At 37.0% G+C, this 27606-nt stretch overlaps 1 protein-coding gene across 3 annotated transcripts in view; it reads left to right on the plus strand.

Annotated features, from left to right (window-relative positions):
* Positions 1-27606, plus strand: part of cep112 (centrosomal protein 112) — a 256249-nt gene that overhangs the window by 117996 nt on the left and 110647 nt on the right. For all 3 annotated transcript variants that reach the window (XM_073814087.1, XM_073814085.1, XM_073814086.1), the window contains exons 13-17: positions 2726-2880; positions 5786-5915; positions 10990-11082; positions 15166-15225; positions 18647-18726. In XM_073814087.1, coding sequence (XP_073670188.1) covers positions 2726-2880; positions 5786-5915; positions 10990-11082; positions 15166-15225; positions 18647-18726 — 518 coding nt within the window. The remainder of the gene's footprint in view (positions 1-2725; positions 2881-5785; positions 5916-10989; positions 11083-15165; positions 15226-18646; positions 18727-27606) is intronic.

Genomic DNA, 27606 nt, shown 5'->3' on the forward strand with positions numbered 1-27606 from the left:
ACGCTCAAGTTTATTTTAAATACAGTATAGACGCGTGGCCGGCAAGCGCACTCAAATATAGACGCGTCTGAAACAAAACTCGTATTCACAAGTAAGCGCTTTGAAAAGCAGAAGAAAGCGGCACGTCCTGCGTTTTCCATGCGTTTTAGATGTTAATGAACCCTAATGCAAGAATTCTTCCAACAAGCGGGCCGGACTCGGGACACAATCAACTTGGGCATAAAGCGGCGGGGACATCTCTCACCCGCAAATATGCGTCATCCCTTAATCCCGGTGGCATGACAACACCGGCCCTCGTGGCCAAAAAAAACAGACCGGCTCACCGGGAATCCTCCCGGTTCTTGCTATGGCCAATCCAGGCCTGAATCTGAGACACAGTGGTGCAACTCTCTCTATAGTTTACACATGAGGAGTTTTGATCTTTGAAAGGATGATCTGACTAAAACTGGACCGGACACACTTAATTTAGCACCTATTTGCGGTTAAAATGTTTTAAATCACTTGAATGTTAACATTTGCAAGTCTTAGAAACACGTGCAAATGATAAACTTTGCCTATTTCAATTTGCATCCGTCACAGCACTACTATTGGATTTAGGTCTGGAGACTGGCTAGGACACGCCAGAACCTTGCTATGCTTCTTACAGAGCCACTCCTTGGTTTTTCTGGCTGTGTGCTTCGGGGTCATTGTCATGTTGGAAGACCCAGCCTCGACCCATCTTCAATGCTCTAACTGAGGGAAGGAGGTTGTTCTCCAAAATCTCGCAATACATGCCAGAGGTGAGATCTTGCATGGAGCCGCAGTCCGAGGGAGACTGACAGTCATGTTTAGCTTCCTCCATTTTCTAATGATTGCTCCAACAGTGGACCTTTTTCACCATGCTGTTTGGCCATTTCCCCCTAGCCCTTTCCGGCCTTGTGGAGGTGTACAATTTTGTCTCTCTCTGTGTGTGTGTGTGTCTTTGTGTGTGTGCACGTGCATGCATGTGGACAGGAACATCCACCCAGCTTTTGTGGAGTGTGTGCTTTCACGAGTGAGACGTGCTCTCTAATGTGGGTATGTGTGATTTCAGAGGATAAAGATGTGTCCTATCTAGACTTCACTTGGCTTGTTTGTTAGTGGAAGGCCAGTATCATGATAGTCAACTGTTTTACACATTTTTATTGTTTTAGATTAATTTAAACAGAACCCAGTTCCTGAGTATTAAAATATTTGGTTTAGCTGCATTTTCTTTCTTTCTTTCTTTCTTTCTTTCTTTCTTTCTTTCTTTCTTTCTTTCTTACTTTCTTTCTTTCTTTCTTTCTTTCTTTCGTTCTTTCGTTCTTTCGTTCTTTCTTTCTATTGTTCACAATGCGTGGAATGGTGTGCTGGGATAGTTTCAACTTATTATCCATATTATGCATATAAAACACTATATTTTTGCACTTCTGGCTAGTTGCTAACTGAATTTCATTGGCTTTGTACTCGTACTCTGCATAATGACAATAAAGTTGAATCTAAAAAAATGATTAGGGTCAGTGTATTAATTCCCAGTGTGCGTCATAGCAAAAGCTCTGCTCTTTCACAACACACTGGGAGTTAACAAAGGCCCATTTTTCAGTGTTTTGACACTGACGTTGTCATCAGAAAGCTGTGCTTTTCAACACTGGCCACTTTCATCATCTAAGCTGTGTATCTTTAATCAACAATCTGTCATCATTCATATCAGCCTGCATTCCATTGACCATGCACGGGACTGTCCTCCATCAATGATGGTACGAGTTCTGTGTACAAACACAGGCCGTCCTGTAGGGTTGTGTTGGTTTATTTAAACAGCCTTTAGTGTCTCATGGAAAGGTTCTTCTCTTTCTATATTTCGTCAGACATGTTTCTTTCATTTTCAAATGAAAACATCTGCAATTTTTTGGGGGGGCTGAGACATGCATAGCTGCTATCCTGCTTCATATTTTTTAAATGCCAGTATCCTCAAGGTTTTCCTGAAAAACAGGGAGTCGCATGTGCTTAGGATTTAAGGCTTTTTTAAGGGTTTTAAAGATGATCTCAGATGATCTTTAATGGTGGAGGGTATGGTGGTGATGAATGTTGAAACAAAGCGGTTACAATTCGCTGCTACTGAACTGCTGTCACATTCACATCTACAAAAAACATCTATAATAGGTATTTGCTCTGTTTTCTCTGTTTTATCTTTATTATAGAAAAGTGTTAGTATTAATTTTGATGTGTGATCCATATAGTACACCATATTTAGTCCAAGATTTATATCACATGTTCTTATTTACATAACCAAAGTGGCCTGACTTGTCTACCTATTATGAAAATTCGTTGTAGCTTGTATATTGAAAGTTTTAAGATGAATGCGTGTTATCTTTAAGCAAGCTTTGACGTAAATCTTTTTGGTTATAACATGTCTCATGGTTCTTGATCTTTTACTATTAGTCAAAAAGCACACAGTACATCACAAAAATTGGTAAATTAGATAATAAGAAAGATTAATTATAAAAATGACTTACAAAAATATGTACTAAAAATAGTCGGTTATATAATGATACCTTTTTGTTTCTTGAATAAGAAACAAAGTTTAGGAAGATGTTTGTTACCTTTTGTAAATGTGTGTGTATATAAAATGTAACAAGACGTTATGATCTCAACTTAAGCTTCAATGAACAGGTAGATAATTAAAGTAGCCTGATTAGCTCTTTTATTCTCTTGATTGTGTCTCTTTTAGGAGCAGATGGTGAAGGAGTTGGAGACACGGGTCAAGCAGCTTTCTGCGGAGGTGGAGACCGGGAACTTGCTTCGGCAGAAGGTCACACAGGAGAAAGCTGAACTAGAGCTCCTTATTGCCTCCATTAGCTCCGAGCTGCAAGAGGCCAACCACAGGTGCGAGAAAAACAGCCGTTCACACTAGGGATGTCAATTTATGCAATTTCCCATATTCGATGATCGTGTAAATTAACGATCAATCAATTGACTAATCGTTAACAGTAATAGTGCAATAAGCCTTCACTACGGTGACATATAGCCAATGACATAAAAGTGTGCGGAAAAACCTAGCTTCCTCACGCAAATTAAAAGCTTTTACTTTGTCTAAATAACATGCTAGTAGGCTTGTAAAATGAGATAATGTAGTTGTTTTGATAAAATCATCAATTAAAACTAATCTCATAATGAAATATGATGACTAATAGACACGGTGTATAACTCCGCCTTACATGGGCACTCTGCAATAGTCAAAAAAAAATGTAATTATCATTGAGTGTTATTTTTCAAGTTGTTCACCTTGCTTTCTGAGTCGTTGATACACAGTTTATTGTAATTATATCCAAGCACACAAAGGGCACTTTTCCCGTCGTCACCTCAGCTTAGACCTTCTGTGTACTATCAGCAAAGATGCATATATTACGGAGATGGCAACCTTCCATTTCAAAACAAGCAGCGCCTCAGCCAGTCAATAATAATCAATGATATGTTGCGGGCCTACAGAGTGTAACGACAGTCAGTTACAGTTTACATTATACAGTTTCTTGTCAGAATTTAAGATTACATTTTAATCTGTTTGTTAAAAACAGCTTCTGGTCTCCGTCTATGTGTATAGCAGCATTGCTATGCTAATCTTGCAGGCTTCCCTGAAGAGGGTCTTTGCTTTCAGTAGCCTAACTCTATTTGCATTTTCTGCACTGCTGTTTCAACAATCGTTAAGATTGATCGAATAAATTCTTATCGACAATTAATCGAAGATCGATTAACATCCCTAGTTCACACACAGATACGCCACTTCACGGGTGCGGATATCTGAACGTTGATTAAATTAAAGATCATCTCTCCATTCCAAAGCTGCCTACATGGGAAAAATGTTGACGTTTTGTGTTTTGCTTTTGACACAAACAGCAACATTATTTTACTGACTCTTGTTTTGACCAAAACGTTAGCATCGCATGTATCTTTGACAGATCAGCTCACTTGCTGACATCTTGTTTTGACTAAAACATTAGCTTTGCATGTATCCCTGATAGATAAGCTCACTATACTTCTCTGCTAAAATAATATCTCTCTCGCTCTCACTTGTTGAGCGTAAGTTAAATCCCTCATGAGTATAGCTGAATATGGTTTGAATCCTGATTATGTTTTGTATATTTAAGCTATAAACAATACTCCACCCAAACAATAAAATTACCCCCTAATTTACTTAAGCCATCTTAAATATGGCCATCATATTTCATCCAAACACATTTGGAGTTATTTTAGTAAATGTCCCTGCACTTCCAAGCTTTTTAACAATAAAAAATGTGGATCAGGGAACATCTTCTGACTTTAAGGATATGCGATGTCTCCGAACCCCAACATCTCGATACTGGGGTGCCTCAAGGCTCCGTGTTTGGACCACTGCTCTTTTCAATATACATGACATCGTTGGGTTCTTTTATTTGAAAACATGTCTTTTCCTACCACTGCTATGCTGATGACACTCAACTTCACTTGTCGTTCCACCCTGATGATCCAATGGTTTCTGCCAACATCTCAGCATGCCTGAACGACATCTCACTCTGTATAAAGGATCACCATCTCCAGTTTAACCTTGCAAAGACAGAACTGCTTGTTATGTCTCCTGAACCAAAGATTCAGCATAACCTTTCCATTCAGCTAGGTTCCTCGACCATCATACCTTTTAGGACAGCCAGAAACCAGGAAGTTTTAATTGATGATCGGCTTAGCTTCATGGAGCATGTTGCCAGCACCGCCCGCTCTTTTAGATTAATTCTCTACAATATTGGGAAAATTAGACCTTTCTGAAATGAGCATGCCACGCAGGTCCTAGTCCAAGCTCTCATCCTGTCCAGGCTGGACTACTGCAATGCGCTACAGGCTGGAATTTTCAGCCTGCACAACCAAACCCCTACAGATGATTCAGAACACAGCGGCAATTCTTCAATGAGCCTTTTGGTCTTCAATGAGCCAAAGAGGGCGCACGTCACTCCTCTCTTTGTCAAGTTACACTGGCTCCCTATAGCAGCTCGCATCAAATTTAAAGCTCTGCTCCTGGCCTTTAAAACCACCACTGGGTCAGCACCCCCTTACCTTGCTTATACAGCCTTACGTACCCTCTCGATTCCTGCGCTCTATCAAAGAGCAACAACTTGTGGTGTCATCTCAAAAAGGGAAAAAAACATTAACGCGTACCTTCGCTGGAGCTGTTCCACAACTGTGGAATGATCTGCTGGTCGCGACATGATCTGCTGACTCTGTAGCTGTCTTTAAGGATCGGCCAAAAACCCATTTCTTCCGACATTACCTCGCTTCCTAATATAGGAGGACTATCTTTTTCTTTGTGACCGCTTCACCCAAGGGTTCTATTTATCTCTGCGCCCTTAGCAACCACACTTATCAGTTTGGGAACGGTATGTTGTTTTTATTTGAGCTTTCATGCATATTACACATTGGAACATTGTTCACGGTCAGGGACTATTTTTTTAGCGGAAGGAATGCTTTTATTGATTTAACTTCATGAAAGTTGCACCATAATATTTTTTACTTAAATATTGTGTTGTAATCATTTTATAAAAGCAATAAGGTACTCGAGGCCAGTGCTGTATCGTGGATAAGTAATGGCTGCAATTTTTGTTGTTATTATAATGTAAAGATGCTATGTGAAAGTTTGTAACAGAAAAAAAGTGGTTATCATCTTGTCACTTTCTTAGTATAGAAAACACGTTTTTACCGAAATTAGTCAAAATGGATTAATTGCGTTTTGGAACCAGACTCTTCATGTGGTGTTTGTGTGGTTCAGGAACATTTCCATCCAGAAGGACATTGAGAAGATGAGAGACCATCATGCAGACACACTGCAGAACCTTGAGAAAAAACATGCAGCTGACATGAGTCACTTTCAACAGGAGCATGCCATATCTTTATCCAAGGTATGTACACAAACACATGCTGTAGGGGAGAGAAGGGGCTCAATCTTAACGCTTTCAGGTTTTGGCTCAATCATTAAAAAAATTATTTTACGTTTTTCATATCGTAAGTGCTAACTCCGCTGGGTGAAAATATTTTCAAGCCTACCAAAAAAGTTGCTAAGAGCTGCAGACATATTTCAAAAGTATAATATGTTTTAGTCAATAAGACACTGATGAAAATGACATAACATTGCTTTTGGTATCTTACACACTAGGGATGCACCGAATATTCGGCCACCGAAAATTTTTATTCGGCCGAAAGACTTTTATCACAGAAAAAATACGGCCGAAATAATGTGATGACGCAAGCAGAAACCGTGACCTGCACGTGCTTGTCTGAAGTAAAATATCTGCGGTGTGGACTAGATTTTTCTCAAACTCGCGTCCGCAGAATTTCTGACCAGGATGCCCGCAACCAGTGAGTTCCACAACGCGCAATGTTTGTGTCCGAACCCGTGGATTTTCTCTGGGCATTTGTGTACAGTTTTCAAAAGCTCCGTCTAAACATTCGTTCAGATTAGCATCCAGAATAACAGACATTAAACATGATTGCTTTTAAAATAAGGGATGGGCACGAATGGTCAAATATTCGATCTGCAATAATAATTAGAATGGGAAAAAATTATATTCAAATGTTTTTAATCCGCCACCGCAGCATTACGGCTACTGCTCATTTAATCCTTTTTTCACTTCACCTCTACGGTCTTTTACAGACTTTAATGTAAAGTATACATGAAAATATGTATTTCTGATTGTTTTGGTAATTCAGATTGCAGACTAATTTAAGTGTTTAGAGTTTTAATGCCGGTTGTTAGACGTGCTTCTCCGCCGCCGCATCAGCGTGCATCGTGAGAGATTTGTTAGCTTCCTTATATAGCCTAGTTTATTTTGTTGTTAAAACAACACGAGACACACATGGAAAGCGAAACGGAGAACATTTATTTTATCTGTGGATATGGTTATGACCAACCAGATAACGGCAAATGCCATAAGCAAACAATAGCTCAGTTTTGTGAAGTGTTGTTAAATTAAGCTCGTAACTTTGCACCATCAGCAATAATGTATCAAGCCAGCTTGCGTTATTTGTAACATAATATTACATTCATATATATTTGTTAGATCCGTTTGTTGTTCTCACTGGATAACCACAGAGCAGAGTTTTTTCTGCAGCTGGCATTAATGAGAAAAACGGGTTTCACCGGAGTAGGTAGGCTAAATAAAATTTTCTTTCTAAACAAAAACATGTCATACTAAATAAAGAAGATATTCATATTTGACTGAGCCTTCGATCCATGCGGGGTTTTAACGTGCATTAAAATGCCATAATTTTTTTATCAGCATTTTGTAACATTAACGTTAAAACCAAACCACAACTAGCACATCTCAGTTTTTAAATGTATACTGCATGGTAAACAAGCACCAAAGGATTAATTAAACAAACAGTTTAACTTTTAACAACCTGATGTGTCACTAGTAGCCTACTCACCAGTTTTTCCAGATGTGAGGCAGATAGCCTATATAACTGAAGTTGGGTTTGTTTATGCCACATGCTGTTTGGCTTAATTTTCTTCTCAAATTGTGTGTGTTGACTTCATTTCTATAACACACAACAATACCATAAGTGCAATGGTAGGACTAATAATTGGCATAATTTCTTTCGGTGTTTCGGCTTTCGGTTTTCGGCCTTGGTTTCCTCTTTTTCGGTTTCGGCCAAGAATTTTCATTTCATTTCATTGGGTGTGCATCCCTATTACACACCCAACTCAAAAACACTCTTTCATCAATAACTCTATGGAAAAGCATTATACCTTTCCATAAATGTGCATGAGACAGTCTTTTGGCAACGTGAAAACAATTCGGAAAAAACAAATCACTCAACCCTGTGCAACAGTTTTTGCGCTGCGCACCCCTACTGTGTTGAAGAAATACTCAGTTCCTTAGAATTTCAGTTGTGACTTCAAGCTAAAAGACTTAAAGGAGCTGAATCAAATACTCAATTTTAACTTGATAATTAGTTATATAAGAGCTCATCATACTTAAATGAACATCCTGCAAGTTTCAGAACTAAAAACGTCCTCTTTACTGAAATATAGCAGTTTTTGGCACCAAGCCAGTAGTACGGCCGAGTGAGGAATTCGGAGAAATATGACGTCAGAGTAGAATTGAAGCACCTCCACAAAGCCAAATACAACAAACACTTGTGTAGCCCCGCCCACAGCTTCGCGTGCCACACATGTCTCAACAATCAGTAAACCTGACTTTAAAGATTGCCAAATGTAACCAAAATGACTTTTAAATAAATTTTTTCTGATAGACTTTTATTTTGACGAGGTGATCTGTTATTATAGAGTAACCATGGAAACGGAGTTTCGGAACCTCCTATGGGAAGAACACAGATGCTGGATAACGGAGGCTCAGAACATAACATTAGGAATGCGTGGTTAAAGTTTGCTTTTGAAAAAGTTTCAGCTCGCGTGGGGAGTGTTTGTTTACTTTGTGTACCGCGGATTCATTTGTAAACAAGTCGATGCTGTAGAGAGACTGTGGTTTAAATCACCACTAATATTGGATCTGACAAAAATGACACAGCAGTATACACAGTAAGACATTTTACTTTATTTAAGTTACTGCGTTTCAATATTGCTTTGTTAGAAGAGATCGCTTGATATGTCCTGTTGTAACATCCGTGACTGTTTTAATTTACTAAAAACATTAAACGATTAATAAAGGTACGACACTTAACAATACGACTGTAATATAACAACAAAAATATGCAAAGTTAGTTATAAGGAAGGACTTACCAGCCGCAATTTAGATTCTGATGCCCGCTTACTGTGATGTATACAGTAATTTAGTCACGTGGAGTTTAAAGCTTTGTTTCTACTTTACTATACGTACTGTCATTTATGTGTATCATCTTCAGCAGCACCCAGAATCTTTTGTGGCTCAAACATTTATGTGTTCGGCTGCTATTTTTACACATTAATGTTTTCAAAATTTTTCCCCACGTGTAATGATGGGGAATGAAGCTATCCAATCATAGCATTGGGCGTTTTCGTACAGGTCTTCAATGTCTTCAAACGAACCATTTCTTCAGAGAGCATCAGAACCATGGGTAACACTTTATTTTGATAGTCCACTTTAGACATTTTACTAACTATAAGTAACTTTGCAACTACTTATCAACTACCAATCTTTAGAGAATAAGTAGAATGTCTGCTTAATATATACTGACACTTTATTACGATGATATCTCAACAGACATTCAACTCTCTATAAGTATCTTTGCAGGTGCATATCAACTTATTCCACTAACCCAAACCTCTTCCCTAACCCCAACCCTTATAGTCTACTAATAGGCTAATGACAGTTAGTTGACGTATAGTTGCAAGTTATTGAAAGTTAGTTGACATGTAGTTGCAAAGTTATTTATAGTTAATAGAATGTCTGAAGTGGACTATCAAAATAAAGTGTAACCGAACCATGTTACCAACTAGCCTATTACTTATTGCTTTTGATGTTTTTGAATGTAAAAACCACGCAAACATCATAAGTAGACCTCAGACAACAGTCTAAAACAATACAATCGACAAATTCACCGCCCCTTTAAAGACCCCTTTTATGGATTTCAACTTTTTAAATCTAGTTACAGTAGAATGTAGCAGTTTGAGCTTATAAGTGATGTGCAAAGTAACAAAGCTCACAGTCTAATTTAAAGGAAGATAATTGCTTTAACAGAAGGTATTTTTAATGGACTCATTATTTAAATAATGCCCGCCCACAAGTTGCTTATACCAGCCCACTTGCTAATTTGTTAACTAGCTCAAGTCTGTTTGCTAAAGGTATTAAGGAGTTATTGATTTCAGTATGTCTAGAAGACACTGTTTTTTTTTAGATGTGAGGGCAAAATAATATTTGGACAACTGCTGTCCATGGCAATGGTGCTGAATTGGTACATGGCGATCTTTCTAGATTCATATTCATACAGGCATGTTACCTACATATATTCATACTTATTTATAGATAGATTTTCTATAAAAATAAAGTTTAAAAAATATTTTGTATTCACTGTGCCTTTTTGGCAAAAAAAGTATTTACATTGTACAAAAAAGTAGGTGCACATATTTCTGCATGTTGTGTTTAATCCCAATCCCAACACTCGGATAAATGTATTGTGTTAACATGAGAGTTGCGTTGGGCTTGCATAGAACGCGTTAATGGTATTTTATTTTAGCGCACATGTTTGGGGTCTGCACATCGACTGTATTTAACATTATAAAGCAATTCTGCACCATGGGTTGCCATCATGTTTTTACACAATGAAAGAGAGTAACAGGTTATGTGACAGACAACTAGTTGTCCAGTTCTCTTCAGTACACATAGCAAGCAGAGCTTCACTGAAAATGTGGTTCCCTTATTTTCTGACTGTGTAAGTGGCCACGATAAGCCCTGCTGTGATATAAAGCAGTTTTACATTACAGACATTAAACATTTATTATATATGCAGACACTTAAATGAAGAGTTTTAAAATACTGATGATTTATTCAGGGGCTTTGCCTTTATTTCTGAATATGGAAAAATTACAGAGGTCCGAATGTTGTTGACCCCGTTGCGGTGGCCATTACAACGCATCTGAAGTTTAACAAAATTACCATTGTGAAGCATCCTGCTCAATTCGTCCTTGGGAAGGCGTTTCTATTTTATTTTTTTCTTCCTTCAAACTCTCTGGATCTGATCTGGGGTTAAAACAGGTAAGGCAATACCGATGCCATAAGCAGTTTACAGAGACAATTTTGTTTGATTATTGGTACACGCAGAAGAAGTTGAAACACGATTATGGTCATTGCCGTTACATTTTGAACACGCTTAAAACGATGGACCAATCATAACAGTTTCGAACCCCTGACCAATCAGAGTATACTGGTGTTTGTGGGTGTGGGGCTTTGAAGAGACACGCACTGCAATCAAGTGTTTAAGAGAGAGGTGTTGCAAATATCTAAAAAAATAGCATGTTATTATATGTGTTGTTGTCAGTCTTCAGAGGTAATGGAGGATTTGGAGCAGACTGTGGTTTCCCTCAAACAACAGATACAGGAAGCTGAAAAGAAGAATCAAAAACAGCTCAAGGTCAGTACTCGCACATCAATCAAACATGACCTCTCTTTAAAAGCTTCTTTGTTTCATATTTATTTTATCAGTGGCCAATATACTGGGGACTGCATTAGATCAGCTAATCTTGAGGATGGTTTTGTTTTAGCTTTTAAATCGGTATCCGATACCAGTAAATATTTACGTTACCAAATTTCGTGCCAAGGCAAAACATACTAATTAAACACATTTTAATTAATAAAGTTAAAGTTCATATATAAAATAGTAATATATAGAAGCATTGCCGTTCTTTATTACCTTTACATTTATTCATTAAGTATAAAATGTATTTGCTTCTAAATGTTTTCTCTGTGTGTTTGCTTGGGTCCTTCATGCTGATAAACATCATCCTCTGATGCTTTAAAAGACAAATACAATAAACTTCAGTAAGACAACAGATTGAACATAGATGCATATACAACATTAGATCACTGGCACTAAATAACTGGTTTTAAAGGGGACATATCATGAAAATCTGACTTTTGCAAGTTTAAGTGCTTATTATTTCCACCGATGTTTCTTTTAAACGGTTTAAATTTGCTACATATTTATTTATTTGTTTGTTTGATTCTAATTTATATATCTATTTATAAAAAAATATTTACAATTTCATTTAAAAAAGAAATGCCTAGATCTAACTTATTGGTTCACATTTTTTCACCCAACCTCGGCCTTGATGAATGTAAGATCTACCTATTAAAGGCAGGATAGGCAGGAATTATCTAAAAAAACTTTTTTACAAATTTGTTTAAACTGTCTTTATATACCAATAAATAAGTAAAATGTAAGTACTCTGTAAAAGAGAGTATAAAAATCGAGTGTCTGTAAAACTCTCACCACTGTTTTAAACACAGCTCATTTTTCCATTCACTCCACCCCCTCCCTTCTAGGTTTCTTCTAAAGCCACGCCCCCAAAACACATGAAGTATTGCATGTAGTAACATCATGTCACAATCACATGTAATAATACACCTAACTTTAAAGGGCCTCCAACTTGAGGCGTTTAATTTAGGCTATATATAGTTGAAATACTTGGATTCAATTTTCAGATGTCAAGAAAACTCATAATATTTAAAGTTTCCATTGTCTGTGTGGCAAAATGAGGGGAAAACATTGATTGAAAAAGTTCTTAACATTTTTAACAAATAGTCAGTATGTCATTGCAACGTGAAACTATCATAATAATGACTCCATATTTCATATTTAGAAGATCCTTTCTCATAAAAATTTCGACTTATGCTGCGTTCCAGGCAGGTTTATGAGCCTGTGAATCACGACTTCAAAACCACGACTCCGAACTGGAAGTACACGTTCCAGGCAGCCTGCAACCCCTGTTTTTCCAAACTTTTACCCGTGAAAGTGCACTGGAACGGCAGTCAAACCCATGACTTCACACTTGTGAACTCGTATTAGATAGATTTACTCCCAGTTCAGCTTCGTGATTTACGGGTTACAGGTTGCTTGGAATGCGGCATTAGTATCTCATAATAATAAAAAGTTTTCTCAAAACTAAAACTTAACATGCGCAATGTGGCCAGAACACTGCACCCTGGCGACAAAAAAAAGCATTGTAGCAAATGCAATGAGAATGATGCAGAAACTGATTTTATAAATCAATTATTTTTATTATACAATATTATAACAATTTAAATTAAGATTGTGAATAATTGGTAGGTTTAAGTAAGAATTTAGTAAGACTTCTTAAATCATTTACATTAGATTAAATATGTAATTGCTTTATCAGACTCCGTCCATTCCACTGTACTTTATCGTCTCTGTTGAAATGCTGAAAGTTGTAATGTTTTCAAATATCATTATAGTGTTATCTTGTTTTAATAAGATACTAAGTCATTATTATAAGGAAGTTTCTGGTTCACCAAATAAGGTCTAACAACTTATGGAATTTTATATGAATTGATAAATGAGCTCCATTTATGTGAGCAGGGATTTGACTGTATCAAAAGATACTTAAAACTCTCCCATAATCCATCATCAATCACTGACAGAACCGCTTATCATTCGGTTGTATATGAAGAACATGATCCGTTTCATGTTTTAATCTCGTTAAAGAAACATTCACGCGCAGTCCACAAAGCAAGGTTCTTATGTGTTTTTTATATTATGTGTATATATGGGGGAAAAGCGCGTCATGGTGTCGTGACGAAAAATGAATCCTGTCAAATGATCACTCATCCATTCACCAATTCACACTATGCACGCTGCGCAAGGACGTGATGAGCGACGTGAATGCTCTGCTCATGCGTGCAGTGAAGTGAAACTGATTGATGATTTTTCTATTGAATGCCGAATTAGGAATATTTGACTTTTGTTCATTAAAGCTATAAAGTGTCTGAGTAGCCCCAGGGCAAATTAGTCGGCAGGCTTATTTTTTTCTCTTACTTGCGGGATCTACAGGGGAAGTGTCGACTGGCCGATCGCGATCGACGTGATGGCGACCACTAATCTTACTTGTAAAAAGTAAGGCAAGTGGCTGCATTGGATATTTTAAGTCGAGTCAACTTTCATTATTCTTTATGTATAATAAACACTGTAACATTACTTAATACAGACACAACAAAATCAAGTTGAGTTAACTAATAGTACTCGTATTAGTCAGATAAACCTAATTTTCTTGGTACAGGTAACTTATTTATGGGTTGCTACAAGTAACATGTAATAATTTTAATCAGGTTTTATGAACTTTATGTTCTTATTAAAATTCACCTAATAATATGTAAATAAACATTTTTAAATTCTCGCTATAACCTCAGAAAAGAAATCTATGGGTCGGTTACCCAGACAGGGATTAGCTTAAGCCAGGACTAGGCCTTAGTTTCATTATGAAATATAACTAGTATTAACAAACATGCCTTACTATAAACATTACTTTTATGCATTTTGAGGCAAGACAAAGAACACTGATGTATTTTAAGACATGTCAGTGCAAGTTGTTTTTAGATTGGACAGCTCTTACATTTAAGGACTAGTCTAATTCCTGTCCACGAAACCGCCCCTTAATGTCTATGTTCTAAGCACTAAAGTGATTTACCTAAACATACTTTGTTAATAACAACAAATTCATTTGAGAAAAAGATGGGAAGATAGATTAAAGACAATAACATTTATTCAATGTTAAACATGCAATCTATAAGCTAGCAGCACTCTTCTGAACATTGGTAACTAGAAAATTTAAATAACAAACTAAAAATAAAGACTTGGTAGTGTTTCATTTTAATTTATCTTCAAGTTTTAGAAACACATAAAGTAGCGTTTAATTTAAAATGTTACTCCCCAAATGCAGTCCTATGCAAAACATGCTGGGAACTACAAGTCCACTGTCTAGTTAGTTATGTTTACTAAAATTATTCATGTAGTTCAACACAAAATTATATAAGTAAATTTCCTTCCATTTAGAATTACTCAAATTATTCGCATTTTTATGTTATTTTAACTCATATTTTTGATAAAAAAAAACAAGAATTCAAAATGTTTGATACAGTTTACTCGTTTTATTTTTGTTAAATCTACTAAGGCAAAGAAACACTTTTTACAGTAATTATATTTGCTTTCCAATCTCAGAAATAAACAGTTCATAACTTGTTTGTAGGGATACTTGCTGTATTTATTTTATTGATTTCTTTATCATTTATATTTTATTGCTGTGCTAAGTGTATAAGCTGTATAATGTTACTGAAGTTATAATTAATAATAAAAGGGGGAATCTTCTCAATCACCACCAATGAGCTGCATCCACCTGGATGGGTGGGCAGGAAAACATTTGGCAGCCCTAACTGCAGATAATATAATGACAAAGATCTAAGTACTAATGTGAAGAAGTGTATTATGTATTAAATCATATGACATGGAATTATAAGTAGTTAAATCGAACCGTTGATGGAATTTCCATACATCATTCATTATATTTCTGAATGGGAGTGATGGCAGATTTAAAATAGTGACATTACTCACAGTAACCTGAAAATCAGTCTGATCATTCGAAAAACTACAAATGATGTTTAATCAAAAAAGTTGACATTATTTCTTTGTTTTTATTTTCTTCAGGACAAGGAAACTAAGATGCAACAGGAGATGGCATACCTCCAACTCAGCACTGATAAAAAGGTTATTTTTCAAAACATTCTTATTTCAGCCATTTCAACCATTTAATATAGACGGTACTGCCTGGTCAGAATAAGTCACCAATTTCATTAAAATAAGCAAAATTTTGAAAGCTAAAATATTAAATTCCATGGGTGAATGTTTACTGACTAAGAAATCCACTATTTGTAAGAGGTGTCAAAATGGTTTTACTTTAAATTTGGAGTAAAATTATAAAGGGGAAAAAATGACCTAAAAAGCTGGCATACCCATTGTTTTATTTTTACAAATAGATCTGTAAGTAAGATCTGTTGATTTCAGAAATATTTAACATTTCTTGCCACCTCTGACTATTTGAAAATGATGAAACATTTTGTTCTGCACTTTTTGTTCTTTTTCCAAAATGTGTCTGCCCAAAATTCAAGAAGTATTAAGGATATCTTAATAAATTTAAATCTGTTTTTTGAAAAAAAAGACTTTGTTTTGCTACCTACATTTATAAGGCCCTTATTTGATACAATCCTAGAGATACAGGGATCTCAATGTGGCTCCATGTGCAAATAGAAAAACAATGGAAAAGGGACTTTTAGTTCATTGTAATTGAATTCAATTCTTTTATTTATATAGCAAGAATGCATTTACAATGCCATTTCCATGTAATTTGACAAACTTCCGGTTTTCGGTTCCATCCGAATACAGATACAAATAATTTTGAGATTGTTACAATTAAAGATACAGATACAGATACAAATAAATAACCAGGTTTTAGATATTTCCTAGACAACATATGAATTACTTTCAGGTGGATTTGGGTAATTTTGTCTAGGCTTACTGTCTTATGTAACTTATCACTGGGCTAACTATGATTAGCAATGTGGATTATTTTAAGAGACTATTCAAACGATGGCATACACATCTATCGCTGTATGTTTGTTTAACATTTAAGCTAAACAATAGCGCGGTTGGCGACTTTTCACCTATAAAACAGAAACTTGCTGATTTGTACTAGATAAAACCAACACAACAGTACATATGCATAGATTATTTTACCTGATATGAAGTGTGCACTGCAAACACGAGTATTATTTGTGATCGTCTCCGTCTAGTCTGTACGCCGTATTGCATTCAACCACAATTGTCTTCTTGATTTTTTTGTAAAGAAATGTCTGCCGGGATTCGGTAAAACTTTATTTTTGTAACCAAAAGTGCTGTTCCTTATAATCTGGCAGCCAAAAACACAACAAGAGGACATTTTAAAGTAAAAAAACTCCAACTTTTAGCGCGCCGGCTATGAGTTCCTACTTATTTTTTGCCTCCAGCTAGAGCGGTGACGTCACAGTGACGTGGGTGATTAAGGGTTCTATAGCTGCAAGCAGTGATGACGGGCCCTTGCATGATGTTGCCATCACTACAGTACATGGTGGCTCTCAGAAAACGATGCACAGTGGACACATGCTGTTAAGTAGGTAAATATCACTGGACCATTTGAATGTTGTTATTGACCATTTTGTCGGCTGTAGGTAAAACTAACTCTTACTCAAAGTGAGCACTACAGAACTCAATTATGTTTGCCCAAGACTTCCTGCCAACAACTTTGACATCTGTGCACAATTCTGTGACATTTTACGCATGCTCAGAGCCTTAAATACACCTGAATGTAATATTAAAGTTTGACAGGGTGCCATGGCAACACTATTTGAGGCAGGGGTCACCAATCCTGCTCCTGGTGGACCGGTGTCTCTGCAGATCTTAGCTCCAACCCTAATCAAACACACCTGAAGCAGCTAATTAAGGGGTGTTTGATTGGGGTTGGAGCTTAACTCGGCGGAGACACCGAAATTAACTGCAATCAGCAATACTGTGGTCAAATAAAGTAGAGTTTGAGCAGTTTCCAAAAATTAGGAAAACCTTGCTATTTCAGACGAAAGCAAAATCATAATTAAATCATAATATTTATAAATCATATGTAAAAAAATATTTTTATATTACAAAAATCTAAATAAACACTTGGACCCTTGTCCACATAACCAGTCATAATGGTAAAGGGTTTTTTGCCCATACAGTGTATTGTTGGCTATTGCTACAAATATGCCCATGCAACTTATGACAAGAGGTCATGGGTTCAAACCTAGAGAACACACGTTGAAAATAAAATGTGTACCTTATAATCCACTTTAAGTCGCTTTGGATAAAAGCGTCTGCCAAATGCATTATGTGTTCAGATTCCTTTTTAAATAAAAAACAGTAAATCTCATCTGTATGCAAAGCCACATTGAGATCCCCATATCTCTGGAATTTTATCATGTATCTAAAAGTAAGATATCTGTAATACTTTTGCATGCATGCAACTTTGAAAAAATACAGAGTTTTTTTTAAACTGTCACTAGACTCTAGTATATCTGCATGTAAGTATATATGAATTAGTATTGTTGTTTCTTATTTTGGCCTTCCTTATAATTGTAGTTTTTTATTTGTTCAGAAAAAGATTTATATAAAAATCGAATTGTATAGCCTGGGACTTCAGGTTAAGTAGACACAAAATGTTTGTGTTAAAGTTAGAAAAAATGTTAGTAAATACATACGTAGGTAAAACATTAGTAGTGGTTATGCTCATTTTTAAAATTCATTTTCAGTATTTTTATACTAAAAATCTAATACAAAGATTTTGGTTACAAATTAAAATGCAAAGTAGATGAAGAGTTGATTTTTATTAATAGATTTGTTTGATTTATAGTTTTTTTTGTGGGCGTGCTTGTGTGTGTGTGTGTGTGTGTGTGTGTGTGTGTGTGTGTGTGTGTGTGTGTGTGTGTGTGTTTAATCTGTCTATTTATACATTTTATCATTATATTTATTTTATTTAAACTGTGACTCACAAAAAATCAGTTTAAGATGTCCAATGTTTGAAATCACCATCCGTTTCAGAAGTGACACAAACCAAAGCAGCCAGTGGTTCTTCATAAGCTTTGCTCTGCTCTCAGTTGCACTCGTTCGCTTTGATGATGTGATCATTGACGCTTTAAAATCTAAGCCTGATGGGGGTAGAGACCGTGTCCTCCAGACCTGGCCTGACTGCTCCACTCACTTATGAGACTTAATAACTCCTGTTACCCAGCGGCCCCTTTCAAGACCCTTCAAAGGTTTAAACACCGTCATTAAAAGCTGCTTTAATAATTGGGCTGACACAATCAAGTGAATAAGATAAGTTTTAAGACACCTGGCCTGCTGCCTCTCGTCTTACCTTCAAAGGGCCAAAGCTGTCCGGTCGTAAAGCAGGCCAGTGAACCAGACCCCTGTTAAAGGCACATCTGCTGAGAAAAGGCCACATGCACCTGCAGGCCGGCCGCTGCTAACAGCTGACCTTTGACTTTAAGTTAATGAGATACGTTAAAGGGTGAGAGCTGATAAGGAGTGTTGAGTGATTGACCCCTCTGCCGTCCTGTCACAGCTGAAGATACTCCAGGCTGACCTGGAGAAAGAACGAGCCGATAGCAGAAAGAAGATCAACAGCATGGAGGACTCACTCAGGTAACTTCTTATTTACGTACATAAACATTACATATTTCAGCCTGCTGGATGAAGGGTGACGTGCATGTTATATGTGCTGTGAAGATCTCAACTACATCTACACTTGTCATTTACAAAGTTGCACACATTTCACCCCTGCGTTGTTTAGTAAATGTGACCCATGCTGGCAAATTGAGTTCGAATGAGCAAATTTTCAAAAAATATGTTTTTGAATAATAAATATATTTTGACATTCTCTATTTAAAAAAAACTTGTATGATTTGTTGGCATCTGACAAAAATATCATAAAAAATCCATACCTTAAAATAACCAATGAAACTAATAAATTTGGCACACACAAAGTCAAAAACAATACTATAGGAAAAATATGTGTTCAACTTTTTTCTTTCATTGTTAGACTGACATTGAGACAGACAGCTGCAATATGGGTCTTTCTATGTCAATTTTTCTGTCCCTAGCCTTTACAGAAATATTACACTTGAAACACCCTTTAGGGTTACACATTTTTTTTATACTTGAAACAATATGTTATTTGAACAATTACACTTTCTTGAGAGATCAATGTAGCAATATTTGATTTTTATGAATTAATTAGAATTCCAAACACCACAGAAGTGCTCGTCCCCACAGTCATGTACAGAGGGAAAATGCTTTATTTTGAGATCAAAAACAGTGTTTTCTTCCATTTAAAATATAATAATGTGTCCGTAACTATCAAATATATCAGTGTTTCCCAATCCTGGTCCTCGAGTACCCCCTTCCAGAAAGTTTTAGATGTCTCCTCATTTAAAACACCTGATTCAACTAATCAGTCTCCTTCCAGAATGGATAACATGTCTCCCTAACAAGCTTTTGAGTAAAATCAGGTGTGTTAGATAAGGAGATATCTATAACTTTCTGGAAGGGGGTACTCAAGGAGCAGGATTGGGAAACACTGAAATATATGATTTAAATTACATAAAAAAACAAAATGCTAAATAAATATTATAAAATATATCATGAAAGTAGTTGTGTCACTGGTGTTACCGTTTAACAAAAAAGCTCTTATTTTTAAATCAAAATCACACTGATGACATCACTCGACTTTGACTCGACTACATTGAATTCTGCTACACTTAAGAAGCTTTAACACCTTCATAAACACCTTTTAATATTGCTAAAGAAGTAAGGTAACACCAGTGACAGAAAAAAAGTCTATGCAGTCTTTAAGTACATGCACACAAAAAAGAATTTATATATCGGAGTCGCACGTCAGTGTGGAAGCTTTAGATGTGTCAGTCTGCGTAAGGAAGATCGTTTTCGAGTTTAACACTGTACATTAATCAGGTTCTGAACTTTATCTTGTTTAATAACCATTTTAACATCAAGTAAGTCCTGCTCTCTATTTTGTTTAATTCCTGCATGTTTTAAAACCGAAACCAAAATGTCACGCTCATGTGGATGGAGACGCATCTTTGTATTAAATTAAGCATTTAGGACGGCACACCTCTCAGAAACTGTACAAATGAAGATCATTTTAGATGTTTACTGACTATTTAAAGCATTGGGATCGCCAGATGAGGGCCTAATGTACCTCAGTTTAGACCCAAATTCGACATCTTTAAAAAAAACTTTGAATTTGTTTTCCACCTGGATTCCACCTGGACCTATCCGGTTGTTTAGTCTGATGTCATGCGTCGCTTCTGGGTCCAACCGCTCACAGATGTCATTGAGAAATAACAAAATATCACGGCTATAATACACGCGTATCATAATGACAAACTACCAAAAACACCTGATCCTAATTTTTTATCTCCATAACAAAATCCGAGATGACCAGACATGGATTTATGGACGTGGATTTTTTATGAATTATTTATATTTTGCTGTCTTTGATTCTGGGAGCCTGAGACTGCAGTTTACACGTGAGTTTATAAAATTTTCACTTAAATGTGGGCTATGATTAAATAGTGCTCATAAATGGCTGTTTAAATGTGGTGGCTTGGAGCTGGAAACGGTACTTAACAAGCGGATAACATGAACCTGGAGACTGCATTCTAGACTGTGAGTTTATAAAATTTTCGCTTAAATGTTTGATATGAATAAATAGTGCTCATATCACTGTTTAAATAATATCCTCTATTGAAATGAGTGGAGGTTTGGACCCGGAAACAGTATTCCTTACGTCATCTCTTAACAACTGGATTGATAAGTGAAGTCTCTTTTAAATCTCTTAATATGTCTATGATCAGTGTTGGAGAACCACTAGGTCCACACACTGATCCATTTGATCTCTTTAGAGATGGGAGTCTGTAAAATTAAAAGAAAAATTGACTTTGAAACGTTTTGGGTGCGGGTAGCACAACAATAGTCAAAAACTAACATCATTGCCATTCTCTTACCATTCCGGACAACCTACTTGTGTGATTTGTTTTTTTGTAATGTACACAAATAGCAAAAGAGACACATCAGTGAAGGAAGGGTTTTTGTGCTCTTAATGAAATGTAATGAAACCCGCTCTATTGTTTGCAAAGTGACAATCATTTGAAGTACGTGTAAAGTAATATTAAATATTTGTTCTGAGTTTGTCAAACCACAGAAAATGTGTTATTAACCACCCAGCCAAATGCATCAAGTAAATACAATAAGTTATCAACTTCTGGGAAAAAATAAGTGCATTTCTTGCTCTCAAACACTGGGGGCGCCATGTCGGCGCTCAAACCACGCCCGCTTACGGGAAAGCTGATGTCACTTTTAACTTTCAAATACAGCTGCAACCTGAATGGATGCTCACGATTGTGTTGGGGCAGGGCCACCCATCGTTTTTGCTCCGCCCAAATAATCCTTAACACAGAAATGTAGAAAAACTGTTTAATAGTGTAACTCCACAATTGAGTACTACTAGTTCCCAGTTTTGTAACGTGTTTCATTAAAGCATGTTTAACATGTATAATGTGTTTAGAAACAATTCTCTGAAATGACTTTACACAGACTTTAAATGCATTTAAATCATTTGTTAGTTAAGAGTTCATTGCAAAGTACATCTCCACCTTAAAAGTCGAATGATTTGAGACATTATTTTGCCTGTAGCATGAATACGAATGAGCAATGAAAAGACTAAAAAGAGTTGTACTTGACCTCGCAAACACTTTTCTAGCCCGTTTCTGGTCTAACCCCAAATCCAAAATGATTTCCCACAGAATATTCTGTCTCACACATAAGAGCACCTATTACAGGCAATATCCAACACTCTTGCATAATATATTACAAAGTAATTGTAGTATTTTTATTTAGATACCCAAACATTGGCTCGCATATGATCTTTGGAAGGACAGTATTCGGTATAAGCTTCGCTGCTATTGTTGTGTTCTAACAGAATGTAAGCAACGCTGTGGTCTGGACTGGATTATGGGGGAAATGGAAGATGCACTGCTCTCTGAGTCCTGTTTTGGGAAGACCGTCTCCTGGCCCTCAGCAGAGCCTGTAGATGTGGAGCTTACGTGGGGTTACCGCCTGGGCTCCCATAACCTGTTCCCAACCGCAGGAATGCGGCGGGAGATGTGGAAGTGGTTAGGATTGTGTTCTGAGAGAACTCACAGGGTTTGTGTGCCCAAGAGGAATCGCTCACCTTATCTTAGACCCTCTTTGAGTTCATTTGGTCCCAAAGTTGTGTTATAAAAATTCCAAACAATTAGGAGTCGTGTTCAACATGCCCACCACCAGTGTTGAAAATGGATTTATTTGCATGTGTCCAAACTCAGCTGAATGAATGACTTCAGGCTGCATTGCGCTCCATCGATGAGCTCATTGTTTGCTGTTTGTTTGGCTGCTGGTTGTGGTTTATCACACACTCTTGGCAGTAACTAGTCATGTATACTGTAATTAGGTTTTGGTCATTAACTCTGCCAGGGGACAGGTGACATCATCATTTTCAGAAGCACCAAAACCGGTCCTATATTAATACTTTTCACGGGAAAACATCTCTTTAAAACTGACTTTTTATGTGTTAAATAAATAATACATTACCACATGACAATAGACAGAGTGAAGGAGTAGTTAACATGCAGATTTTGTCACCATTAGTTTACTCTCATGCAGTTTTATTTTCTTTCATCCATGAAGTGGATTTGTATGTTTGTGGAGCAGCTTTGACGTGCAATCCTGTGACTCCATTGGCGTGATGATAGCACAGTGGATAAGACACACGCCTTTGGTGTGAGAGACCCGGGTTTAAAACCACTGTCATGCACCATTGTGTCCCCCTAGTTGCTCTAGAGGCGTGCAACCTCTGACATATATAGCAATTGTAAGTCGCTTTGGATAAAAGTAAATGTAATTGTTAGAGCATTGGGTGGGTGAGAGATGTGATGGGTTTAAGTCACTTTGGATAAAAACGTCTGCCATATGCAAAAATGTAAATAATAGGGTTGTAATGGGATAGTCACGGTTCAGTGCGTTACTCGGTTCAGGGATCAAGGTTCAGAGTGGGTTTTATACAAAAGAATAAAGCATCAAATACCCAATGCCTGGGATGTTTTCATTTAATATTTTAAACTGGGTGCCACACAATGAAACCTTGATAAATAATATATCTGATATAATGATAGTAATTTCTCTATTATGTTTAAATTGAGCCACTTGTAACCAGATTTGTAACCAAATCTCCCTGCAGTCATTTCTTTCTTTGGTGTTAAAAAAATTAGATGGAAATGTAACTAAGAAATCTGCTCTAGCTAACAGTGGTGTGCATATAATTTAAAAAAAACGTTCCAGGATATTTTATGTTTCATGTTCTAAATAGACAGCGTTTCCTTTCATCTGTGGAATTGTGTTTTTTCCTCTGCTCTGGCTTTAAAGTGTCAAGATGAAACGAGCGCTGTTATCTGATGTATGCGTTAGTGCTCCAGACGCACAGAGCTTAGGCTGAATAAATTAGCACCGCATGAGCAAGGAACAACACAGATGCCTGTTTGTGTCAATAGGCAGCAGCCGCATTTATTCTGCAGTCCTCATTGAGCTAATTAAACAGTCATTGGGCTAACTAACTGGTCTGTTACCTGCCTGGCGTTCAGCCTCTTTGACCACTTTAAAGTCAGAGCGGGACTTCAAACGGCCAGCCAGCGCACACATCAAGAGAGTGCCGCCTGATAGCTGAGATCAGAGGATGAGCTGAGAAATTTAAAATGCTGACTGCTCATCACATATATTAGGTGACTGACATGTTAGACACACTTTCATACATGTATAAGTGATACAGTTTATGAAAGTACACTGAACAAAATTATCAATGCAACACTTTTGTTTGTTGCCCTATTTGTCATGAGCTGATCTCAAAGACGTTTTTTTATGTACACAAGAGGCCTATTTCTCTTAAATATTGTTCACAAATCTATTTAAATCTGTTAGTGAGCACTTTGCCAAGATAATCCATCCACCTAACAGGTGTGGCATATAAAGATTCTCATTAGACAACATGATTATTGCACATACACCTTAGGCTGGCCACAAAAAAAAAACAAAAGTGCAGTTTTACTATTCCATAAAATATATTGGAATCTTTTTTAGAATCAGCTCCAGGATTTTTCAATTCATACTTTCCCTTTCATATGGAGGGCAGTCATGGCCTAGTGGTTAGAGAGTCAGTAATCCGAAGGTTGCCTATTCGTTCGATTCCCAAAAACAGCAGAAACAAGCAAGGCATCTTTTCCAGTTGCCTTCCGGGTTTTGCAGTAATAGCTGCCACTGCTTCTGGTGTGTATTTCATAGCTTGCAGTGCATGAGTTTGCCACTCACTGGGATGGATTAAATGCTGAAAACACATTTCAAGTATGGGTTAGCATACATCAGCCATTACGTCACTTTCACTTTTTTAGTAAAGCAGACAGAGTTTCTCAGGTCATTCCTCTTGGAAATTCATTAATTGATGTTTATTTTGTTTATTTGTTTATTTGAAAAGGATCCCCATTAGCTGACGCCGAAACGACAGCTAGTCTTCCTGGGGTCCAAACCATACATACAACATCATTACAATCACAATTACTTCCAAATTTATCATGATAATAAATATTTAAAAAAACAACATAACACACAATCAAACCTTACTCAACCAATCCAAAAAATATTATGATGATGAAGACAAATACACTCTTAGTCTTTTTTTAAAACCAGTTTTTCCCTTGATTTCACGAACACCAACAGGAAGATTATTCCATAACACAATTGACCTATGTTCATGCTTGTATAGCTGTTAGAAAAGCAATTTCAATAGGCTACAACATCAGCTGAAATTAATACAAATCATGCTTTCTCTTCCTTTAATCCCTTTAATTCTAGTTTAGGCTTTGTGTATTGTAAGCACATCTCTATGTGTTTTGCCTCTTCACAATGACTCTTGTATTTCTCACTTGTAAGGTACTTTGGATAAAAGCGTCTGCTAAATTAATAAATATAAATACCCTTTAATAATTCTCATAACTCCAAATGACAGTCATGGCTGGAGGGGAGTGCCACAGGGCTTTGTACTTGGCCTGGTTATGTTGTTCTACGTCTGCAGCTGCAGATCTTTGGGCTCTGGCCCAGTCCGCCTCTGGTGTGGGGGGGGGACACATCACTGGGGATTTAGAGGCCAACATCAAACGGACTAATCACTGCAGTCTCGCTGGATCAGACAGAGGATAAGAATAGGCAAGAAAACAAACCGACTGGCCTCAAACTTAAAAGCAAATAGTGTTGCATTCCCTGGATGAACAGCCATTTAAACTCATCACTGTGTTTGCTCTAATCTCATGCCCTTCCACATCATGAGTTTTGTGAGACAGCACTGTCAACCAGCAGTATAGTGACTAGGTTTAATAGGTTTAATGTGCTGCAAATAAAGCATAGTTGAACGTCTAATGATAACTTTTCTATACAGCTATTATAGGCCAATGCCTTTGAACCCCACCTGATTGAAACTCTGCTGCGTTGCTCTTGGCAGTAAACACATCTCATGTGTTGCAGCATAGACACTGTTAATAGTGAAAAGGTGACTTGAATCTGATGTCTGTTTTGATCTGCTAAGTTGATGGAAAAACATGCTCTTTCAATTCACCACAAACAGGGCAGTATTTCAAAGTTAAAGCACATGACATTCAGTTGCATATGTGGCAGGAACACACTGTTTTTCTCTTCATCTGTTTTATTATTTGCAATTATGTGCTGTTTTTTTTACATAGCATTGTACAATCTTTATACATGTGTAGCAAATGCATGCATGATGCTGTCATGCATACTATAAATTACTGTTGAATTCAAAGTGTCCAGAGCACATCGAGAGATGCCCTTTAGGTGGGGGATTCGTTCTGCGTTGCTAGGAGAAAGACGAGAGGCGTGCCGTGCTGCATTTAAATGGAAAAACAGCCCGCTGGTTCATGCTATGAACATCTGAAAGTATTTAAATCAAACAGTCACACTTTCCACAGGGCATTACTTGCATACCATCAGCCCCTGCTGTGTGTAGATGCCTGCTTTTCCTGCAGAGGGCTCCGTTTACACACACTGCTTATCTGGGACAACAGGATTAAGTAAGAATGTGTAGAATTATTGTTAGGGTTCACTTTGGTCTTAACAACGTTTGCTCGTCTGGTTATTTTAATGTAGATGTGGTTACATAGTGCTGAACAGACCTGTTTCAAGTTTTTGGGAGCCCCTCATAAATCACTATATTTTATGACATTTTACCATGTATATGTTACATGTAGAAAAGCATTTTTTTGCCTGCATAATAGTGCAGTTACCAACAACATGGGTTTACTGTCAAAGCCAAACACACAAATATTGACCCCTTGGGAATAACCTTTAAGTTCTAGGCCAAGCTCAAAACTCATTCCCTATGTTTGGAATTTCCTCTGGAGCTTTTAAAGTGATGCAGATGTTGTTTGGTCAAATTGTATGCAAACCGCATCTTTGAATAATCGTTGCAATGTTTTACGACCTGTGTCATTGCATATGTGTTTAGCACTGGAAATGACATTGATTAAAAGAAATCCCACCCAAGAGTCACAGCCCTGGTGGTCCATCCTAACAAACATAAATCAACACCAGTTATCAGATGAGCCAGAACATTTCTCACCATCGAAGCTTGTCAAAGTGAATATCGTCGACAGCATTCGGCCAAGGAAAATGCAAATCAACGGCTCACTAAGCTCTACGTTATTTTTAATGAGGGCAGTTCTCGTTTTATCGAGTATAAAATCACAAATAAATGGCACATTTTCATCGCAGACATCCATGTTTCTGTCTAAAAGTGCCATCAATTTATCCCTGCGAACTCGGATTGATATTTGAGCGTGAGCACATGGTGCTAAGACTACACTCTCAACGTAATGGCTGCTGTATTTTTTAAATGTTGCGTATTTACATGTTAGTCGTAAAGCCTGCTAGGCTGCGCTCGGCACTAACTGCTGTGTCTCAGTCTCTCTGGGGAAGCAGGAATGAGGCACTCCTCTTTTGAGGGCACTGAAAATTTCAGCTTTGCATTTTCTCTTTGCCTTTTATGTGTTGCCTCTTTTTTTGGGCCCCAGCTTTGATGTGTTGCTGGATGTGTTATCATTCCGACATGATGAGCTCATGGAGCGAACCGCCTTTGCCTTCAGAGTGGTGTGGAGAGGTGTAATCCACCTGGAATCCATATGTGCCTGTGTGTGTGTGTGTTTATAGCAGACATCCTGAGATGACTGCATGTTGTAGGCCAAATGTAAATCAATAAAAAAAATCTGGACTTCGCACAGCTCTTTAGACTGACATTATCACTCAGATAGAGAATTTGGCAATATATTGAATACTTAGATCTATTCTGTATTGTTTTGTTGGAGTTAAAATAATTAAAATTATAATCAAAGTAAAAAATGAGCATTGCCGTTC

The sequence above is a fragment of the Paramisgurnus dabryanus genome, chromosome 3, assembly GCF_030506205.2.
Source record: "Paramisgurnus dabryanus chromosome 3, PD_genome_1.1, whole genome shotgun sequence".
Classification (NCBI taxonomy): Eukaryota; Metazoa; Chordata; class Actinopteri; order Cypriniformes; family Cobitidae; genus Paramisgurnus; species Paramisgurnus dabryanus.